General features: G+C 48.0%; 2 protein-coding genes and 1 long non-coding RNA gene across 3 annotated transcripts; 1 reads left to right on the forward strand and 2 right to left on the reverse strand.

Moving 5' to 3' along the window:
• Positions 1-272: 272 nt before the first annotated feature.
• Positions 273-9,777, forward strand: LOC139440781 (uncharacterized). The gene is made up of 2 exons (XR_011650951.1): positions 273-410; positions 6,156-9,777. It is a non-coding gene; the product is annotated as an uncharacterized lncRNA (long non-coding RNA).
• Positions 410-6,576, reverse strand: GPATCH3 (G-patch domain containing 3). Its single transcript, XM_024554427.4, has 7 exons — positions 6,141-6,576; positions 4,499-4,923; positions 2,483-2,657; positions 2,111-2,170; positions 1,388-1,509; positions 1,137-1,264; positions 410-694 (listed from the first exon to the last, which is right to left on the reverse strand). Exons 1-7 carry the CDS (start codon positions 6,574-6,576, stop codon positions 481-483), a joined length of 1,560 nt encoding a protein of 519 aa, XP_024410195.2. The 3' UTR covers positions 410-480.
• Positions 9,778-14,473: 4,696 nt separating the features above from the next.
• NR0B2 (nuclear receptor subfamily 0 group B member 2) lies at positions 14,474-16,835 on the reverse strand. The gene is made up of 2 exons (XM_024554108.3): positions 16,260-16,835; positions 14,474-15,095 (listed from the first exon to the last, which is right to left on the reverse strand). Exons 1-2 carry the CDS (start codon positions 16,798-16,800, stop codon positions 14,797-14,799), a joined length of 840 nt encoding a protein of 279 aa, XP_024409876.2. The 5' UTR covers positions 16,801-16,835; the 3' UTR covers positions 14,474-14,796.
• Positions 16,836-18,227: the final 1,392 nt, after the last annotated feature.

Below are 18,227 nucleotides of genomic sequence, written 5' to 3' on the forward strand. Positions count from 1 at the left end.
CCCCCTAGTCAGTCCTGGCCAGTTAAGAGGCGGAAGTAGTGGACGGCCCGCCCCAAGACCGTCTCCTGTGAGCATCACAAACCTTCTCTTCCAGTCCCTTTTCCACTCTTTCTGGCCTTCACGGTGACCACACCCCAAGGAAAGTTGTGATGATAAATACCCTCAGTAAACCCAGCTTTTCAAGGTACTGGGGGAGACAACAGCCACAAGCCCCAACAGGGACCAGGATTAGGAGACCACCGAAGAGAGGTCATTAAACCCTGGTATCGGAGGGGAGGGGGCTTTTTGTAAAAATGCCCCTGAGGTAGAGAGCCAGAAGGCAAGTTCAAGCAAAGCACCCTGAAGGAGCCTCGCGGATTGCTGCTCCCAGACTTCTTGTTTTCGCGGGAGATTTCATGCGTCCCAGGCAGGTAAGGCTGGGGCAGAGGGCTGCCACTGTGCACTTATGAGTAATCCTGAGTAAGCAAGCCCCTGAACCTGTCACTCAGGCTCTGAGCTGTCCAAGGCACAGCTGGGGCCCCTCACAAAGGTCATGTCTGTCCGAAACTTCATGCTGGTGGGTGGCTGGCGGCGGAGCAGCAACTCCCCTTGGTCCTGAGGTAGGGGCTCATCATAGATGGTGGAGATGAGCCCCAAACCAGTTCCACGGGGTCTCTTCAGTTGCCCAAAAGGCTGTAGCTTCTCTCCGTGGTACCTGGATTAAAAAGGGCCCGGCTGTTTCTGAAACCCCAGTTAAATGGGTTGGGGAAGGACAGGGAAGTAGCTACTACATATCTGGTTTGTTCTAAAGACAGAGCCCTTAAGTCTGGATCTTCACTCTCCAGCCCCCTTACCCATTCATCGACAGTGCCAGTAACCAGGGGTCTCACTGCTTTCATTTTAAGTAGTATGCAAAATTTAAAACAACTGTCACCACTCTGTGATTTCATAATGGCAATCATCAAGTCCAAATTCCTCAGACTAGGGTAATGACCCCCCTAGGACATCAAGACCTATTTTTTTTCTATCTAACTCTATTCTGAAGTTCACCCCCTAGGAGTCTCCAGCACCCACCCCAAAACCAGAGGGAAGGGGGAAGCAGGGTACAGCTGAAAGTCTAGCTTGGGACCCCAGGAAAGTTCCTCAGCCATACTCACCCCAATCCACGCTTGCATCTGGGGTGCTGGCCATCATTATCCAGGGCCTCAGGCATCCCTGAGCACCGGCTGCCCAGGCCCTGGCCCTCAGCCCAGCCCTGCCGCTCCATCACCTTCCGCCCAATGCCCTGCAGAGGGAAGGGAGAAGACTCAAGAGATGGGGCTCTCATGGAGGGCAGGGGATAGAAGGTGGAGAGAAAGAACAGGGGTAGAGAGGGAAAAGAGGTCAATGGACTGGGCATATTACTCACCTTGGTGTGGCGCTCAAAGGTGCCCACCTGGTGTTCCATCACGGAGCAGTCCTCCTGGCCAGCACGGAGTCTTCGTTCCAGACGCATTTGAACAGAGTCTCGGGCATCCTTGTCTCCACCGTCTGAGGAAGCAGAGCCCAGTTTGTACAAGTCTCTCTCTCAGCAGGAGGGGAAAATCAGGTTTCTTAGGACTTCCTCACAGAATTTACATATTCATCTTTATGGTGTTTTATTACTGTATTATTCTCTCTCATTAGACTGGGAACTTGCCAAGAGTAGGAACCACGGTTTTCCCATCTTAACAGATGAGGAAATTGTGGTGCAGAAAAATCATACAGCCAATAAATGAAAGATAGAATTAGAACCCAGGTCTTCCCCTTCTCTCCCCACCCAGGTCATTTTTGATTCCAGAATCTAAATTCTTAACCAGAGTTGTGAGCTCCTGATCCCCACTCTACCAGGGTCTGCCCACCAGAACCAAGATTCCTGAGGGCTGTCCTTTCATGTCCTTGCTCCATAAAGAAAGGAAAAGGCCCTGCCAACAGTCAGCATTTAGTGCACTCAACTAGAGATGCCTTAAGCAAGGAACCCTCTCAATGAGCTACCCCAAGGGAACTGGTGTCCTATCACAGCTTCTGCTAAGCAGGTCTGGTAAACTTCACTGCACGACCAGGGCACCAGTTCCACCTCCCAGTACCGCAACCCCTGGCCGAGTACCAGTACCTCTGTCGTAGTACACGCTCATGTCCACATCCCAGTCATCGGCTGTCTGTTCATCAAAGTCTGCAGGTACAAAAGCATTAAGCAGAGTGAGCTAAGGACTCTCAGGTCTGTTGATGGTTAAATCTAGACTTAGAGATACGTTCTAGAACTTGAGGCTTTTGATAGTAGTTTTAAATTTCTCCTCTGGGATGGTCATTCAGAATTTGCGAGAGGGCATTTTCTTTCCACCCCACTAATTTCCCCCACCCCTAAATAGGATAACCGGTCCTTCATATACAGTCAAGGTAAGCCACTTTCCTAGTGCTTTATCTGGGCTCACTACCAGGTAATGCAGCAGGAATCACTCCCACCCTTGACTGGTGTCAGTATTACCTCCTTCTTCCTCCTGCCAGAACTGGGCATCAGTGTAGAACACCAGACCAGAGCCACCCTTCTCCCACTTGAGCTCGATCTCCTCCTCAAAGAGCCGCTCAGTGGTACGCTCTTGCCCGGTCACGTCCTCATGCAGCGCTTCATGCCGCTCCCACTCCTCACCCCGATCATCGTCCTGGGAGAAGGGGAGAGGTGACCTGCCTGTTTAGCTTCCTGACTGTAGGCCCACAAGGAGGGCAGCTCAGGGAACCGGAGCCCCATGAAATGCACCCTCAGCACCATTCCTCCAAATTCTTCCAAGATGCAACACATATTAGGCTCTGAGGCCTTGACCAACCCATCTCTCCATCCCATTTCTCAACATATTTGGCTCTTTCCCCTGACAAGCCTGCTTCACTGTTATTTCTGGTTTTTTGGTTATATTTTTCCCCCCTACCCGAAACATCTGCTCTTTCACCACCTTCTCTTCCTTGGTTAAATCCTCCTCCTCCCTCAAGTTCTAGTCTACATGGGGCCATCCACACTGAGACCCACAGCACTCTCATTGGTCTCGGAACTTCTCAGTTTTAATCAGCACCACTGTCTAGGCCTTTGTACACGTATCACAAAGAAAGAAGGGACAAGAACTAATACCTATTGTCGACTGTGTCAGGCCCTTCACATAACTTAGCTCCTTTAATCACCCCAACAACCCTATGAGGTGAGTACCATTATCCCCATTCTCAGACGAGGAAACTTGGGTTCAGAGGAGTAAAGTGATGTGCCCAAGGTAGTACGTCTACACAGTGGCAGAGCCAGCACCCAAACCCAGCTCGCCACACTCTACAGCCTTCCCAGATGCTCTCTCTTTTCAGGGAGATTTAAAGCTCTTTGAGGGCAGAAAATGGTCTTAGAATATCTTTGGAATCCTATGCTAGGCCCTGTGTTTACACACTGCTTGACTGGACTTGTGGAATGGTAAGATGAATCATGGTTTGAAATTTTGGGGGTCCCCGTCCGGGTTAAACTCTAAGAGGCCTCAGGAATCACTGGGGCAGAACAGGTGCCAGAGAGGTCACTATAGTACCACACGAGGGTGCGGTCCAGCTGTGTTAGCAACTCTGTGCTTGAGGCTCTGAAAGCATAGGTGGATTACTTTTTACCCAGAAAGTGCAAAAAAAAAGTTTTCCAATCACAGCAGGTGTAGGGGATGGGTGGAGGTGGCAGAAGATATAGGGGGGAATAAATGGTAATGGAAAAAATATAGGAAAATTTAAAAAAAGAAAACATAAAAAACAAAGTTGTAAAATGGAAAAAAATAAGTTTCCCAACAAATCACACCTCCCCTGACTTTATGCATGAATAACCAAGTATGGAGGAGAGGTAGAAGAAATGTGTATTTCATTGATAAAATTGAAGTGTAGGTTAGAGTTCAATCCACAGACTCAAGGTCAGAAAACAGAGGTGACTTCTCAACCACATAACTAAAGCACATAGAGGTCAGACAGGCAGCAAAGGGGAGTGGGTTCACGTGCCAGCTCTACCTCTCCTTCCTTAGATGACCTTATCTCTTGGTAGGTTTTCATCTATGAAAAGGACTCTCCTTACATTCCTTCTGAGGAATGAAACAATGACTCCTTTGAGAATCTTCTGATAAAAGTTCTGGCCCCTCTTCCCCAAAAATGCATAGTTGCACATGCAATTGCAGTATTACATTTCATGTCAGGGAGTTCTAATTCTTTGGAATCCTCCCGGGGACTCCAGGTTCAGAACTCTTGTAATATACAATCAAAAAGTGGTATTTTTTTTTTAATTGATTGATTGAAAGAAAGAGAAACATCGACTTGTTATTCCACTTATTTATGCATTCACTGGTGGCTTCTTATATGTGCCCTGACAGGAGATTGGACCTGCAACCTTAGCACATTGGGTGATTCTCCAACCAACTGGGCTACCCAACCAGGGCGAAGGGTGGTATTCTTAAGGCCTTGGCCTCTCTAAGTTGCCAGCAAGGACAGGGTGGCTCACTGTACTCACATCATCTGAGTGTGACTCTTCTTCCTCCTCTTTTTCCCCTTCTTCCTCTGGCCCTCCACAGAGGCCGGCTGATGTGTCTGTCAGGCAGGTTCCCTGGGGTATTTCCTCACCCTCAGCTGTGTACACACGCTCTTCCTGCTCCACAGTCTCTGAGTCCTCATACTTGAAAGGCACATTGCCATAGCGGCGGGAGGAGCCTGTCTTAGGGAACTGGAGCTGGAGCTGGGTGATGATCCGAGGGGGCAGGCGGCAGGCCCGGATCAACTCCAAAAAGACGTGCAGGGGCGTCCCCACATTCCCATTGGGCATCAGCACTGGTGGGTTCAGCTCTGGCAGTTGCTTCAGGTCACCAAGAGTAAAGGCTTCACTCTTAGCCTTTTGACTCTGCAGTTCCTTCCGGGTCTTGAAGGGAAAGGAGCCCAAACCTTGAGAAGCAGTGAGAAGAAATGGCTCCTGAAACCTAGAAACCTCCAGCAACACTTGAGCCATAATTGGTCAAGGTTTAAAAATCCTTTAATCTAATGATGTTCCTCCCTTTCAAACTTTCCCAGAGTCCCTTCCTCCATTCTCTGACCAGAACCAACTAGTAATTTCACATGATTTCTCATTACTTCTGTTGAGCACACAAGTTTCTTCCAGATTTGGTTCCTGTTGACCTTTTGGTTCTCAGCTGCCACTAACCGCCACCCCTGCACATCCTCATATCGTGCTCCAGCCACACTGAATAATTTAACATGCCCTGAAACTTTCATGGGCTTTCACATCCCTATGGGTTTCTCCTCCTCTGTCTTCTCACAGCACTTGGTGATAAACAGCATATGCTCTGGAGCAATGCCTGGGTCTGTATTGTGACTCTGCCAATTACTAGCTCTGTAACCTTGGGCAAGTAACATAATTTCTGCATCCCTCAGTTTCCTCACCTATAAAATGGGTAACAATAAATCCTATCTTACAGGATTGATGTGAGGAGTCAATAAAGAAATGAAAGGCTTAGAAGAGTGCCTAGTAAGTACACAGGAACTGCTTATTAGTAAATGTTAACAATGAGAATGGCATCTCTGTGACACTTACCTTTTTATACACCTGACTTCCTCTCTGGACTTTGTGCACAGAATGTGTCCAACTGGTCTCTGCCTACCAGCTGGAGTCACACTAGGTCTAGCAATATAAGCTAGGTTTGTTGAATGAATGAATGAGAGGGCTCTGCACTGTTTCTTGTTCCCCATCAAAGTGATTTCCCATGAAAATGGGAGCTGTCCTGAGGAAACAAAGTCTCTTCATTTGCATCTTGCTAAGAGAGGACTGGGTGGGAAGCAAGGAACAGAGCAGGATAAAGACAATAAAATGATTAGAAACCTGATTTCCTTCTCTTATCCTGTGTCAGTGCAAAAAATCAATCCTTTCAAATAGAAAAAAAGGGTCTCAAAGGGGACATATTAAATGGAAAATGTTAGATCATCCGCATAGGCTTTTTTCCGTTTTTTTTTTTTTTTCTGAGTAAACGTGCAATTTGAGCATGAAACTCTGTCCCGAAATGACCTAAACTCCTATACAGACGTAAACAGAGAACTGACTTATCCTCATCACCTGTCAGGAAAGGGGCCTGCATCCCAGGTCCAGTTTATTATCTTTCCAACCTTACCTGATGTCTCCGTAGGTAGCCGAAGTCTGCGGATGAAACAACGACCAGGCAACGGAGTCCCCTGAGAATCCAGCCACCGGCGGCCCGAATACATGCGAAGCAGCCTCTGGGCATGAGCCACCCCCGGGACCGAGATAACGCAGCAGCAGGTGCGGGGCTGGGCGGGAGCAGAGTCTCGGGTGGAGAAAGCGTGGGCATCGGTGACTAAGGTCTGGGCAAGACTCTGGCCCATAGGAGTTAGGCCAGAGTCGGGCGTAGCCTGGGGGGCTGCCCGCTCAGGACGATGCCGATAATGGAAACAAACGAAGCCGCCGCCGCTCTGTTCCCGGAACTGGCTGAAGTAGCTCCGTAGCTGGGCCGAGCGCAACTCCGAGGGGATGCCACTCACAATTAAGTAAACTGCCGCTTCTTCCTCCCCCTCGCTGGGCACCGCCATGTTGGGTTGTCACGTGACGGGCTGGAATCCTCCCGAGAACACCGCGAGCTACGCAGAGAGTCTGTGTCGCAACGCCCTGTAATCCCTGATTGGTCCGCTGGAGGCTGTAGCATCGGCATCCGTAATTCAGGAGGTCTCCAGGAAGTTGTGGTGGTCATCGTCCTACCAAGAGAAGCCAGCGATAATGGAAAAACTCACCCGAGCTCCGGCCTGGTGGCTCTCTTGGTTGAGCTTGGGCCCGTATACTAAAATTTTTCGGGATGACTTTCCGTCAGGGGACATACCCAGGTTGCGAGTTCGATCTTGGGATGTGTAATAGAGGCAACCCGTTGGTTTTTCTCACTTCGATGTTTCTCTCTTCCTCCCTCTCTAAAATCAGTGAACGTATCCTTGGGTGAGGGTTTTTTGTTTGTTTGTTTGTTCTTTTTTTAAAGAAAAACTCACCAGAGAAGTAGGTGAGTTTTTCTTTAAAAACTCACAGAACTCTTTCATAAACTCTTATGAGGATCAAATTAAAAGCCTGCGAGAGGTGCAATTTTCAAGACTTTTAGTTGTTGGGGAATCTCCCAAATTAATTTCAATTCTTATTTCAGAGACTTTGCAGTCGTTCACCCATTTATTCTTCCAAAATACTGGTGGACTTACACAAATCACTAAAAAAAATAATCCATTTGAAAAGTGGGCTGATGTCACTTGACAGAAGAGAAACACTTTGAATGAATACCTAAAAGATGTTCAATCTCTTTAATAATCAAGGAAAGGCAAGAAGACCCATTTCACGTCTACCAGATTGGCAAACAAATTTAAATCCTTAAGTGTCGGTGCCGGTGGAGCAAATGGAGATACCATACCCTGTTGGTGGAGGTGTGAACTAGTATAACCACTTTGGAAAACAATTTGCCCAGTAAAAATGAAGCTACACATATCTTTTGACCCAGCATTTCCACTTATAGGTCTATACTTTAAAGAAATTCTTGCTTGTTTATCAGGAGGTATATTGACATTGTTGTACTTTACCAACCCTGTGATCCTAGAAAACAGGGAAGGTTAAGAAACCCCTCGTCCTGTGTTCTGGAACACAGGTTGCTGCAAAGAAACACCCTTCTGTGACAGATAAAAGGTATGGGTGCCCCCTTGTTTACCTATGGTAATGCACAGGCTCCAAATTCCAATTCTTTGCCTCATAAATGCTCAGATGAACTGCTTGTCTCCACTAATCCATCACAACAAAAAGTTTATTAACCATGCTCTGGCTGGTGTGGCTCAGTGGATTGAGTGCCAGCCTGGGAATCAAAGGGTCGTTGGTTTGATTCCCAGTTTAGGGCACATGCCTGGGTTGTGGGCCAGGTCCTCAACAGGGGCCCTGCTAGAAGCAACCACACATTGATGTTTCTCTCCCTCTTTTTCTCCCTCCCTTCCTCTCTCTATAAAATAAATATATAAAATCTCAAACCAAACTTTGGTAAGCTTCTCTCCTTCTTCCAGATCCCTGAAATTTGTGCCCCTCACGCCCCCCTCAGCCAGCACACAACCCCTCCTTAACAGCCCCTCCAGAGAATACACTAGCTTCAGGGTAAAACCTCTGATCTACTGTCCCATCAGGCCAAGGCCAATCCTGGCCATTCCACATCCTCACAACCAGTTCTTTCTAGCCCGTTCCCTCTTCCTTATGAAAGAATAACTCCTTTGCCTAACACTTGAAACACATGCAGATCTTATGATCAGAGCATTCTCCCATTACAAAAGCTTCCCACTTCCTATTGCAGTAGTTCCTTTCCTCCATTGCAATAATCATGTCAAATAAAGCCTCTCTTTACTAAGTCTGGATTTGTTTTTATTTGACAGTATACATGAACATTCATAGATGCATTTTTTGTAAGAAATAAATTGGCATTTAGTACCAATAATCTCATATATAATGTTGAGTGAAAATAAGCAAGTCAGAAAACACAATTATTCTATTATATAAAGTTCAAAAATGCAAACTAAAAATGTTTTTTAGGGGTACATAAATAAGTATGTTTTAAAACCATAGAGAAAAGTAAAGAAATGATTAACCCAAAATCCAGGGTACTCATTACCTTTGGGAACTTCAAACTTGATGATAATAATGACCTGTGGGACAATGATGAATGTTCATTGTCCGGTTATTTTTTTTAAAAGATTTTACTTATTTATTTTTAGAGGGAGGGGAAGGGAAGAAGAGGGAAACATCAATATGTGGTTGCCACTCGTGTGCCCCCTACTGGGAACCTGGCCTGCAACTCAGGCATGTGCCTTAGACCTGGAATTGAACCAGTGACGGTTTGCAGGCTGGCACTTAATCCACTGAGCCACACCATCCAGGGCCATTGTACTGTTATTCTATACATGTATTTTATAAATATTACTTTGTTTTATTCAATTTTAATAACAACATCTTAACTGGGAAAATAATTCATTCCCAAAACAAAGCAATGGTTACTTTGTGGTGATCACAAATTTATACCTACTTGAGAAATAAAAAAAATAAAAACAATTCTAATGAACATCTAGATAATTGTGAATGGAAACAATGTTATATCTGGATTCTAAAATTAACTGATGGAAGTGTAGATTGGTAGAACCATTTTGGAAAACTGGCAAGATCTACTGAAGTTGAGCACACTTTCTATGACTTGGAATTTCAGCTCTTGTTATGTAGCAACAGATCTGCAAACATCTGTGAACCAAAAGATATGTGCAAGAGTAATCCTAGCAATATTATTTGATGAACCAAATGCTTATCAGCAGTATATGAGTGAATGAATTATAGTGTATTGGGATACTGTACAATGAAAATGAATGGGTTACTGCTGCACAGCAGAAGGATGAATCTCAGAAAATATTGAGTGAAAGAAGACACATACAAAAGAGTACATGCTATATGATTCCATTTATATAAAGTTTAAGACAAGTAATCTCACTTATGAAATCAGGGATGATGACGGCCTTTTGGAAGGATGGTGAAGGTAGTGATGGGGAAGGTTCCTGGGATGTTGCTAGTGTTCTTTTATTTCTTGAGCTGGGTGGTAGTTACAGGAGTGTATTCATTTTGTGATAATTCATCAATCTATACCTGTATGATTTGTATACTTTTCTGTGTGTTATATAACAAGATTCCGTTAAAACTATATTTTTGAAACTACAAAAATTGAAAAATAAATGCTTTACAGCAAACAATGTGGACCAAAGTAAAGGTGGCATGCTTTAGAAAAGCTGTTAGATGACCCAAGAAGTTATGCGGTTATAATTGCACGCAATTGCTATCTGTGGAAGTAAATTTTCAGGACCTCGCATGATGCAGGGTATGTAGTAGATTCTCAGTAAGTTGTTATTGGTAGAATGAATATTCCTGGCACTAACATGGGGATGTGCTACTAGGTGTTGTCTGGGGACTGCCTCCAGAAAACTTGGAGCCACTTCCTTGGGGGAACACACAGGTCAGGTTTGTCATCAGAAACTTAAACCTGGGCCCTAGCTTGTGTGGCTCAGTGGATTGAGTGCCAGCCTACGAACCAAAAGGTCACCAGTTCAATTCCTAGTCAGGCCACATGATTGGGTCACGGGCCAGGTCCCCAGTTGGGGGTGTGGAAGAGGCAACAGATCTGATGTGTCTCTTGCACATTGATGTTTCTCTCCCTCTCTTTCTCCTTTCCCTTTTCTCTAAAAATAAATAAATAAAAATCTTTTAAAAAACTTAAACCTGAAGGTAACCAAGACTACATTTTAACTCTCATTCTGCCTTATAGTAAAATTTATTTTCCAGTTGATCATTCCTAATCTATAAAGATGCATGATAGCATAGTGTTTAAGAGGGTAGGCTCCAAATCCAGAGCACCTGAGATTGAATCCTGACTCTACTACTTATTAACTGTGCAACCTTGAGCAAGTTACTTAACCTCTCTGTGCTTTGCTTTCCTCATTTATAAAATGGAGATAATGATAGTACTTCCAGCACAGAGTTGTTGTGAGTGTTAAATAACATAATCCGCGTAATGTGTTTAGAGCATAGCTTTCAATAAAAGTTTAGTAGCTACCCAGAATGGTATTCCAGGAATGGGTGGTCCCCTCTGTTAATCTTGATTCCCCTGAGAGCTTAGTCTTGTCACCTCCACCAGTTTTGCAGGGATTGCCTTCTCTGCTGCCTTGTTCTGTGACATGGTCTCTGTCCATCATCTCTTGCCATGATGCTCTCTGACACGTCTGTGCCTTTGCACCTATCGTCCCCTCTGTCCGGAATACCTATCCCTTGGTTTGTCTGGCAAGCCCCCATTCATTCCCTTTAGCTCAAAGCAGTCACCACTTGGCTGAAGCATTTTTCCCACCTCTGAGCAGATTTAATTACGTCCTATTCTGAGCTCCTGCTGCCTCTTGTATTCCCTCTATCACATTTCAGATCATTCTGTGTGTTACAATCACTACTTACATGTCTCTCTTTGCCATACAGGATGTTCAGTGAAATCAGAGACTATATCTTATTTATTCTGTGTCACTTGGTAACTAGCACAGGGGTCTGGTACAAGTGGATGTCAAGAGAGAGGTTAAGTGGTGAAGTGAATGGATGGATGGCTAGTGGGTGTTGGCTTTTTGGAGGTATGGTAGGTTCTGGAATATGTGACTGCCCGAAGGCCAGGGTGTGTCAGTGCAGGGCACAGCTCACTTCAGTGGCTGACTGCTTAATAAGCAGTCAGTGATTTGGCTAATGAAGGTAGTGATAATAATGATAATAAAATGGTACCCGAGACTGACCCTGCTTCCCCATGAGTCATCCCTGGCGGGGCCTGAGAGCAGAGATCATGGCTGAAAGGTAGATGGTCAGTGAACCATTGCTGAGCTGGCTCCGATAGCTGGACCCTGCCATGACTCACTCTAGCCTGTGCTGGCAGCAAGAGCCTGGTCTCCAGAGTCTCACAGGGCTGCGTTCGAATCCCAACACAGTGGTCTATCTACCCAGACCTTGAGTAAGTTTCTGTCTGAGCCTGTTTCTTTCCCTACCTTCCCTGGTTGATGAGACACAGGTCCCATTCCTAAGAGGATGCCGATAATGGAGGAAGCGTCCCCCACCTTCGGAAAGCCTGCAGTCTCACGGAGAAAGCATTACTATATTTTCCTTATTACATTATACTGCAATTCTCTCTTTAGTTTTGCTGTTTTCATCTTTGTGTTTCTTGCAGATGGCTGGGGTAGGGCATAAGAAGTGACTCAAGAGACGGCCGTGAAACAAACAGAAGTATAGCTCCCAAACCACATGGGGGGTGGGGGTAGGGAAAAAATTTGAAAAGGGGCCAGGTAGGGTTAATAAGGGAAGCTATTTGGATGATGGAAACATGAGTGGAGGGGGGAAAATCTGGCATGGGGGAGAGTAGTGGAGAGGCGTGCCTTCTAATTAATGGTGGTTCAGGGTTGGAGGAGGGGAAGGGCAAAAGGCAGGAAGACTCAGCCTGAGGGTTTACAGAGGTGCAACAGTAAACTCCTGGGATCAGTTAGTGAAGGGACATAAAAGATAGAATGACCTGAACTTCCTAAATCTACTGGGTTTGGTTCCTATGGGGAGATAAGACATCTGCTCTGGGAAGAATTGCCTTCTGTGTCTGCAAGGTGAGATGGGGCCGTGTGTGCCAAAGTGTTGGGAAGGGCAGGGCGGGGACAGGTGCCTGTGGGCCCGAGGTCTGGGTCTAGGGTGTCTGCTGGGGGCTAAGGGGTTGGGGGAGATGCAGGATTTGTTCTGGGCTCTAAAGAATATCTCTGCCCTGGCTTTTGTGCCTCAATGGGTTGGAGCGTCATCCCGTGACCAAGGAAGTACGGGTTCGATTTCTGCTCAGGGCACAAACCTAGGTTGTGGTTCCATCCCCTGTCCAGGCACAAGCAGGAGGCAGCTGATCAATGCTTCTCTCTCGCATCAATATTTCTCTCTCTCCCTTCCTCTCTCTCTAAAAGCAATGGGAGTGGGAGGGAAGGATATTTTTATTTGGGGATTTGATTAGGTCCTGACTGGAAGAAGTTGTTAAGAAGGGCATGGCCTGGTGGAGAAGAGGGTGGATGTTGGAGTCACCATGGGGAAAAGGGGTGATTGGCTAGGTGAGGCACTAAGTGCCAGGCTCTTGGTAGACCTTGTAGATGTGCAGATACAGTCTGCCTACTTTGGGGGTTACTTTCTCTCTCTCTCTCTTTTTTTTTTAAGATTTTATTTATTTATTTTTAGAGAGAGGGGAAGGGGGGAGAAAGAGAGAGAAACATCAGTGTATGGTTGCCTCTCATGTGGCCCCCACTGGGGACCTGGCCTGCAACCCAGGCATGTGCCCCTACTGGGAACTGAACCAGCAACCCCCTGGTTCGCAGCCCACGCTCAATCCACTGAGCCACGCCAGCCAGGGCGGTTACTTTCTCTTTTACTGTGATACACAGAAGATGGAGAACACACCCTGGTGTGAGGGTGTCTGTATGTTGCATGTCCCACCTTCGGGTGCAGGGGTGTATGTGTGATCGTCTGGCCTGGGTGCATGTGTCTGCGGTGTGATGTGTTTGGGTCTGTTACGTGTCACTGAGTAAGTGTATCTGTATTTCCACGTTGTGTGCTGTGTATGCGTGGAAGGAGGGTCTATTTTATGGGTCTATGTAGGTGTGTCTGAGTTTTATGTCTTAGTGTATGGGTGGGTGTGAGAGAGCTGTAGATCTGAGTGTGTGTCTTTGTTGTGGGGTCTGAACTGTGTGTTTCTGTCTCATTCTTAGTTTCCGAGTGGTGAGTGGGTGATAAGGTAAGAGACCAGGATGCATGCCTTGCTGCTACCACTGGGTGCCCATAATGGGAACAGGGCCAGTTCAGCTGTGGTCCCTATCCTGGGGACCTTCGGGAGAGGCCTGAATGACACCCTGACTCCTAGACTGTTGTCCCTGAGTGAATGACCTCTCACTGAGCAATAATTAACTTGGCCGTCAGAAGAATTCAAACTGTGGTGGTGAAGGGGGTGGGGCCTGGTCTAGGTAGGCCTCATTGCTGGAGAAAGGAGGAGGCCTGGAAGGGGGTCCCATAGGCATGTGTGTTTTTATCATTCCCTCCTGTCTACCCTGCAGGCCAGTGACCCTGACCTGGGTGCTATTCAAAATATTTAACAAACAGTGAGGAAAGGATTGACCAATCGGAACAGATACAAGCCGTGCCCTGAATGGAGCCGTCCTGGAAGCCATGGCTACTCCAAGCATTGCCTCTCCAGTTGCTGGACAATGGGAATGGATTCCGGGAGAAGGACTGGGATGCAGGGGCAGTGCAAAAGAGTTCAGGGGGCTTAGGGCGGTGGCTGTGAACCAATGTCATGGAAGTGTTTCAGACTTTAACAACTAAACCTCTGTTTGCCTTGGCCTTTGAACCCAGCCATGGGTGTCCTTGCCCCCTCCCATTGGGAGAATGATGGACCATCCTTTTCTCTTGGCTATAGGCGTGGGGTAAGTGAATGATGCCAAACTGCAGAAATTCCAGGGACTTTGCCTGTTTCACACTGGGAATGGGCTGCTTCGTTTTCCTCATTGGCTGTGATCTGATTCTCACTAAGGTGAGAGAGAATCTGTAGGAGGCAGGAGCTGAGGGGGGTCAGTAAGGGGTTTGGGGACAAAGAAACCCCTTTCCTTCAAAGATAAAGGCAAGGAGGTGATAGGGCTCTGAACTGGATTCATCTCATGCAAATAAATCCTATCCCCAGAAATGAAATCATCATGCCATTATGAAAATTAATATCGCATTTCTCTGAGGCCTGGCTCCTGCATCCCTTATGGTTCCTTCCTCTTGGGCTCCCTCTGATTGGGGCTGGTGGCTGGAGGCTGGAGGCTGAGGTGAGATGGTCCCTTCTACATGCACAAACTATAGTGTCAGGCTCCAAGGGTGTAAAACATTTTATTACAAAAACTAATAATTTAAGACATTTCTGTACAAAGTCAGTAGGACGTCTGGTCCAGTGAGCAGTCTTAAGCTTCCATCCCCATCACAGGAGAGGACAGGAGTCTTGCACCAAAATATATGGGGACTACCAAAGGCTGGCCAGACATCTGGAGCACTGTGCCAGACCAAGGAAGGCCAAGACAGGGTGCGGCCAAGTGAGGGTTCATACAGTCCATATAAGGCCAACTTGCTCCTGGGAAGCCAAGAGCTGTCTGCACAGTCTCGCCCCTCTGGGGGCACTGGGTCACCCCGGGGACAGCGTGGCCAAATCAGTGCTTCCAACTTCTGCTCAAGCTACAACTGATCTCTGCTTGGACTGGAGCAGGTCGACTCAGCAAAAGCATGTCCTCCAGCAGGCCAGCGATGTCAACATCTCCAATGATAGGGCGAAAGAAGAGGTCCCCGAGCAGGCTGGGAGGAATGGACTTGAGGGTAGAGGCCGTGAGGAGGACACGAGCCAAACGGCCTTGGTCTGCTGGGCACCGGGATTCCAGGACCTCACACAGTGCTTGATGAGCCTCCTGTCGCAGGTGCCAGATGTGGGAGGAGTCCTGGAGGCCTGGCGTATCTGTGGGCAGAGGGTGAAGAGGGCTGGTGAGCGCCCCACGCCCAGCCACCCCTGAGTGAGACTGGCCCCAGACCTGAGGCTGCTGCTGCTCAGTCTTTGAGGCCCCACTACTACCTCCTCCATTTACTTTTTTCACTTTATTCATCCGTCCATGTATGAAGAGGCAGTATAGAGTAATGGTGAAGAGCCAGGCTGCCTGCATTTGAGTCCTAGGCTGTCACTTATTATCTGTCTGACCTTGGGCAAGTTATGTCATCTTTGTGCCTTGGTCTCCTCATCTGTAAAATGGGTATAATATTAGTACCTATCTCCTAGGCTTGTTATTTTAAAAAATATTTTATTTATTTCTTTTTAGAGAGGGGGGAAGGGAGGGAGAAAGGGATAGAAACATCAGTGTTCAAGAGAAACGTTGATAATTGCCTCTCTTGCACCCCCAACTGGGGACCCGGCCCCCAACCCAGGTATGTGCCCTGACAGGGAATCAAACTGGTGACCCTTCAGCTCACAGGCCAGCACTCAATCCACTGAGGCACTCCAGCCAGGGCCTAGGCTTGTTAGGATGTTTAAATGAGCTGCTATATGTAAAACCATAGAATTGGGCCTAACATATGGTGAGTGTAATATGAGTATTTTCCTACTATTATTATAATTAATTACTACAATTTCTTGTGAGCCTCTTGGTGAGGAATTCTCACCTAGATGCTCTCTAGATTACAAAGAACACTACCTCAATCCATTGCTTTCCTGGCTGAATTTTACAAAAGCTCCTCCCTCCCCTCCCCCACACTTCCTTATTTTCATTCTTCTTCTCTACGTGATCTATCTAAACCCACATAATTTTACCTGTATCTGAGGCACAACTGTGACTGCACACCCTTCCCTCCCCCACTCCCACCTTCCCTGAGGGTTAGGGCAAGCTTTTTGGGCAGAGTGGCAAGGGCCAGTCTTTGGAGTGAACTTACTTGTATTTCTATTCCTGCTCTGCCTCTACCTGGCCATGACCTTCCGCAAGTCACTTAGCCTCTCTGAGCCTCTTTCGTGAGGTGACTGGTATAAGGAGCACCCAAAGAGATAACTAATGTCAAACCCTCAGCAGGTGCCTTCCCTGGCCGGGCCCTCCCCCCTCCAGCCTTGGCCCTCATCCTGCAGTGTCTGGGAGCTCACCAGGGTTGAAGAGGATGGTCCCTTTCAGGTAGTCATACTCTGTGGGGCCCAGCTCCAGGCTCCAGAAGGCCTCCAGGCAGCACTGAAGCCACTGCACTGCAGCAAGTGAGGGCTGGGGCCTATCCGGCTGCTGGCCACTGCCTGCACTGCTGCTAGGCTCCTCCAGCAAGATCTTCTTGAGTATGCTGGGAACTGGGGCCTCCGCCACCTCGAAGGTCACAGTGTCTTGGGCCAAGCCAATCAGGAAGAGGGGGCCCCAACAGCCCCGCAGCAGCTGCCGCTGATCCTGGGGGAGCAGCTGGCAGAAGGACGGCAGGTTCCTGAGAAAGACCACTGTCTTGGCCAGAACGTCCAAGGCCTCCCGGCAGGTGCGATGGGGGGCGCACAGCCTGACAGGCCGGTGCTGCCTGCAGAGGCAGTGCCTAGGGGCCGGGGGCACAGAAGGCTTGGCCCTGAGGCTGGGGCTCAAAAGTGCATACAGAATGGCTGGGCGCTCTGCAGCACACTGGCATGGGCAGGTCCCTGCCTGGCTGGAGCTCATGGCTAAGGATCTGCTCCTCCTTCCTCCAAGCTCTCCCGCCCTCTGCTCTGCGCCGTGGGTGCTATTTATACTCCCAATGGGGAGGAGGGGTGAATGGCCCGACAACCTTGACTCCAGAAGTCATGTTCATTGAAAAAAAAAGAAAAAGAAAAAGAAATGCACTGACCCTGGCAGGCCTGGTGGGGAAGTGCCGGGGGAGGGGTACTTGGGAGTTCCACGTGGCCCTGATATCACTTCAGTCAATGAAGTGGATGGTGCAGGGCATGGGGCCATCTGTCCGCTGGCCCAACTGCCCCTTATCGGATGACTCAAGTGGATAAACAGGGTCATTAACCCAAGCTGTACCAGGGCACCAAGGCCTCAGGTGCACAATCAGCAGGTGACCATGGCAGCTGTCCCTACTGGTGCCTCCAGGGCTCACTAAGCTGGGAAGGCAGCCCCAGAACTGGACAAGCCTTGAACACAAGGCCTAACCTGGAAGTGCCTTATCACTGGCTTGTTTGCCTAACCTTGGGGTTCAGTTCCTGTTGTTGGTAAGGAACAGGCTGCAGGGAAGGGAGCCAGAAACCTGGGGGGCTGGGAGGACTTTGCCCACTGTGCAGTTCAGGAGGCTCCTTCCTCTGACTCCAGTTCTGGGATCTCTGCAGAAATAAGATCCTTAAGAACTCTCCTCCAATCTGGATTCCTAGAGCTCCTGAAGGGCTGTATCTGTTGGGAAGCCCTTGCAGGATGATAATGAAATGTGGCTGCTAACTGAATACTTACTATGTGCTGGGAACCCTCCACTCTAATATTCAGAGCTTTCCTATGAGGTAAGATTTTTACTTCTGAGACTCAGAGAGGTGAAGTGAATTGCCCAAGGTCATGATGCTAAGAAGGAAGAGAGAGCCCAGATCTGTCTGATTTCAAAGTCTTTGCTTGTTCTTCTGCACTCATTGAATTGACCCAATTGTGCAGCTAGAAGAACTCTGGTGGCCTGAGTTTCCCAGCGTTGGTGGCTACCCGGGCCCTCACCTTGGTACTGCCTTGTTTGCAGATGTTGCCCACTTATACCTACGCAGAAACATTGCTGTCTCTAGCCACATGGCAACTCTGTCCCTGGCAACTGTCTCAGGTGGTGGGGCATGGGGTGTGAGAGTGGCGGGAAGGTCCTCAACTGTGTCATGTCTGTGGGCTTTGCCAAGCCCAGCCTGCCTGGGCAACCATCACCGTCCCTGGCATTGGCTCCTGGCTCCCAGTTGTGACCTTGGGCTGATCCCCAAATCTCTGTGGGCCTCAGGAGCTTCATCTGGAACAGTAATGCCTGCCTGCAGGGCTGGTGTGAGGACAAAGCAAGGTCCTGGATGTCAAATTCCAAGCAGTTTCTGGCATACGTTAGGACTTTGCTCCCGCATTGCCTCTGCCTAAGGACCTAAGCTTCAGCAGAC

Source organism: Desmodus rotundus, chromosome 3 (genome assembly GCF_022682495.2).
Source record: "Desmodus rotundus isolate HL8 chromosome 3, HLdesRot8A.1, whole genome shotgun sequence".
Lineage (NCBI taxonomy): Eukaryota > Metazoa > Chordata > Mammalia > Chiroptera > Phyllostomidae > Desmodus > Desmodus rotundus.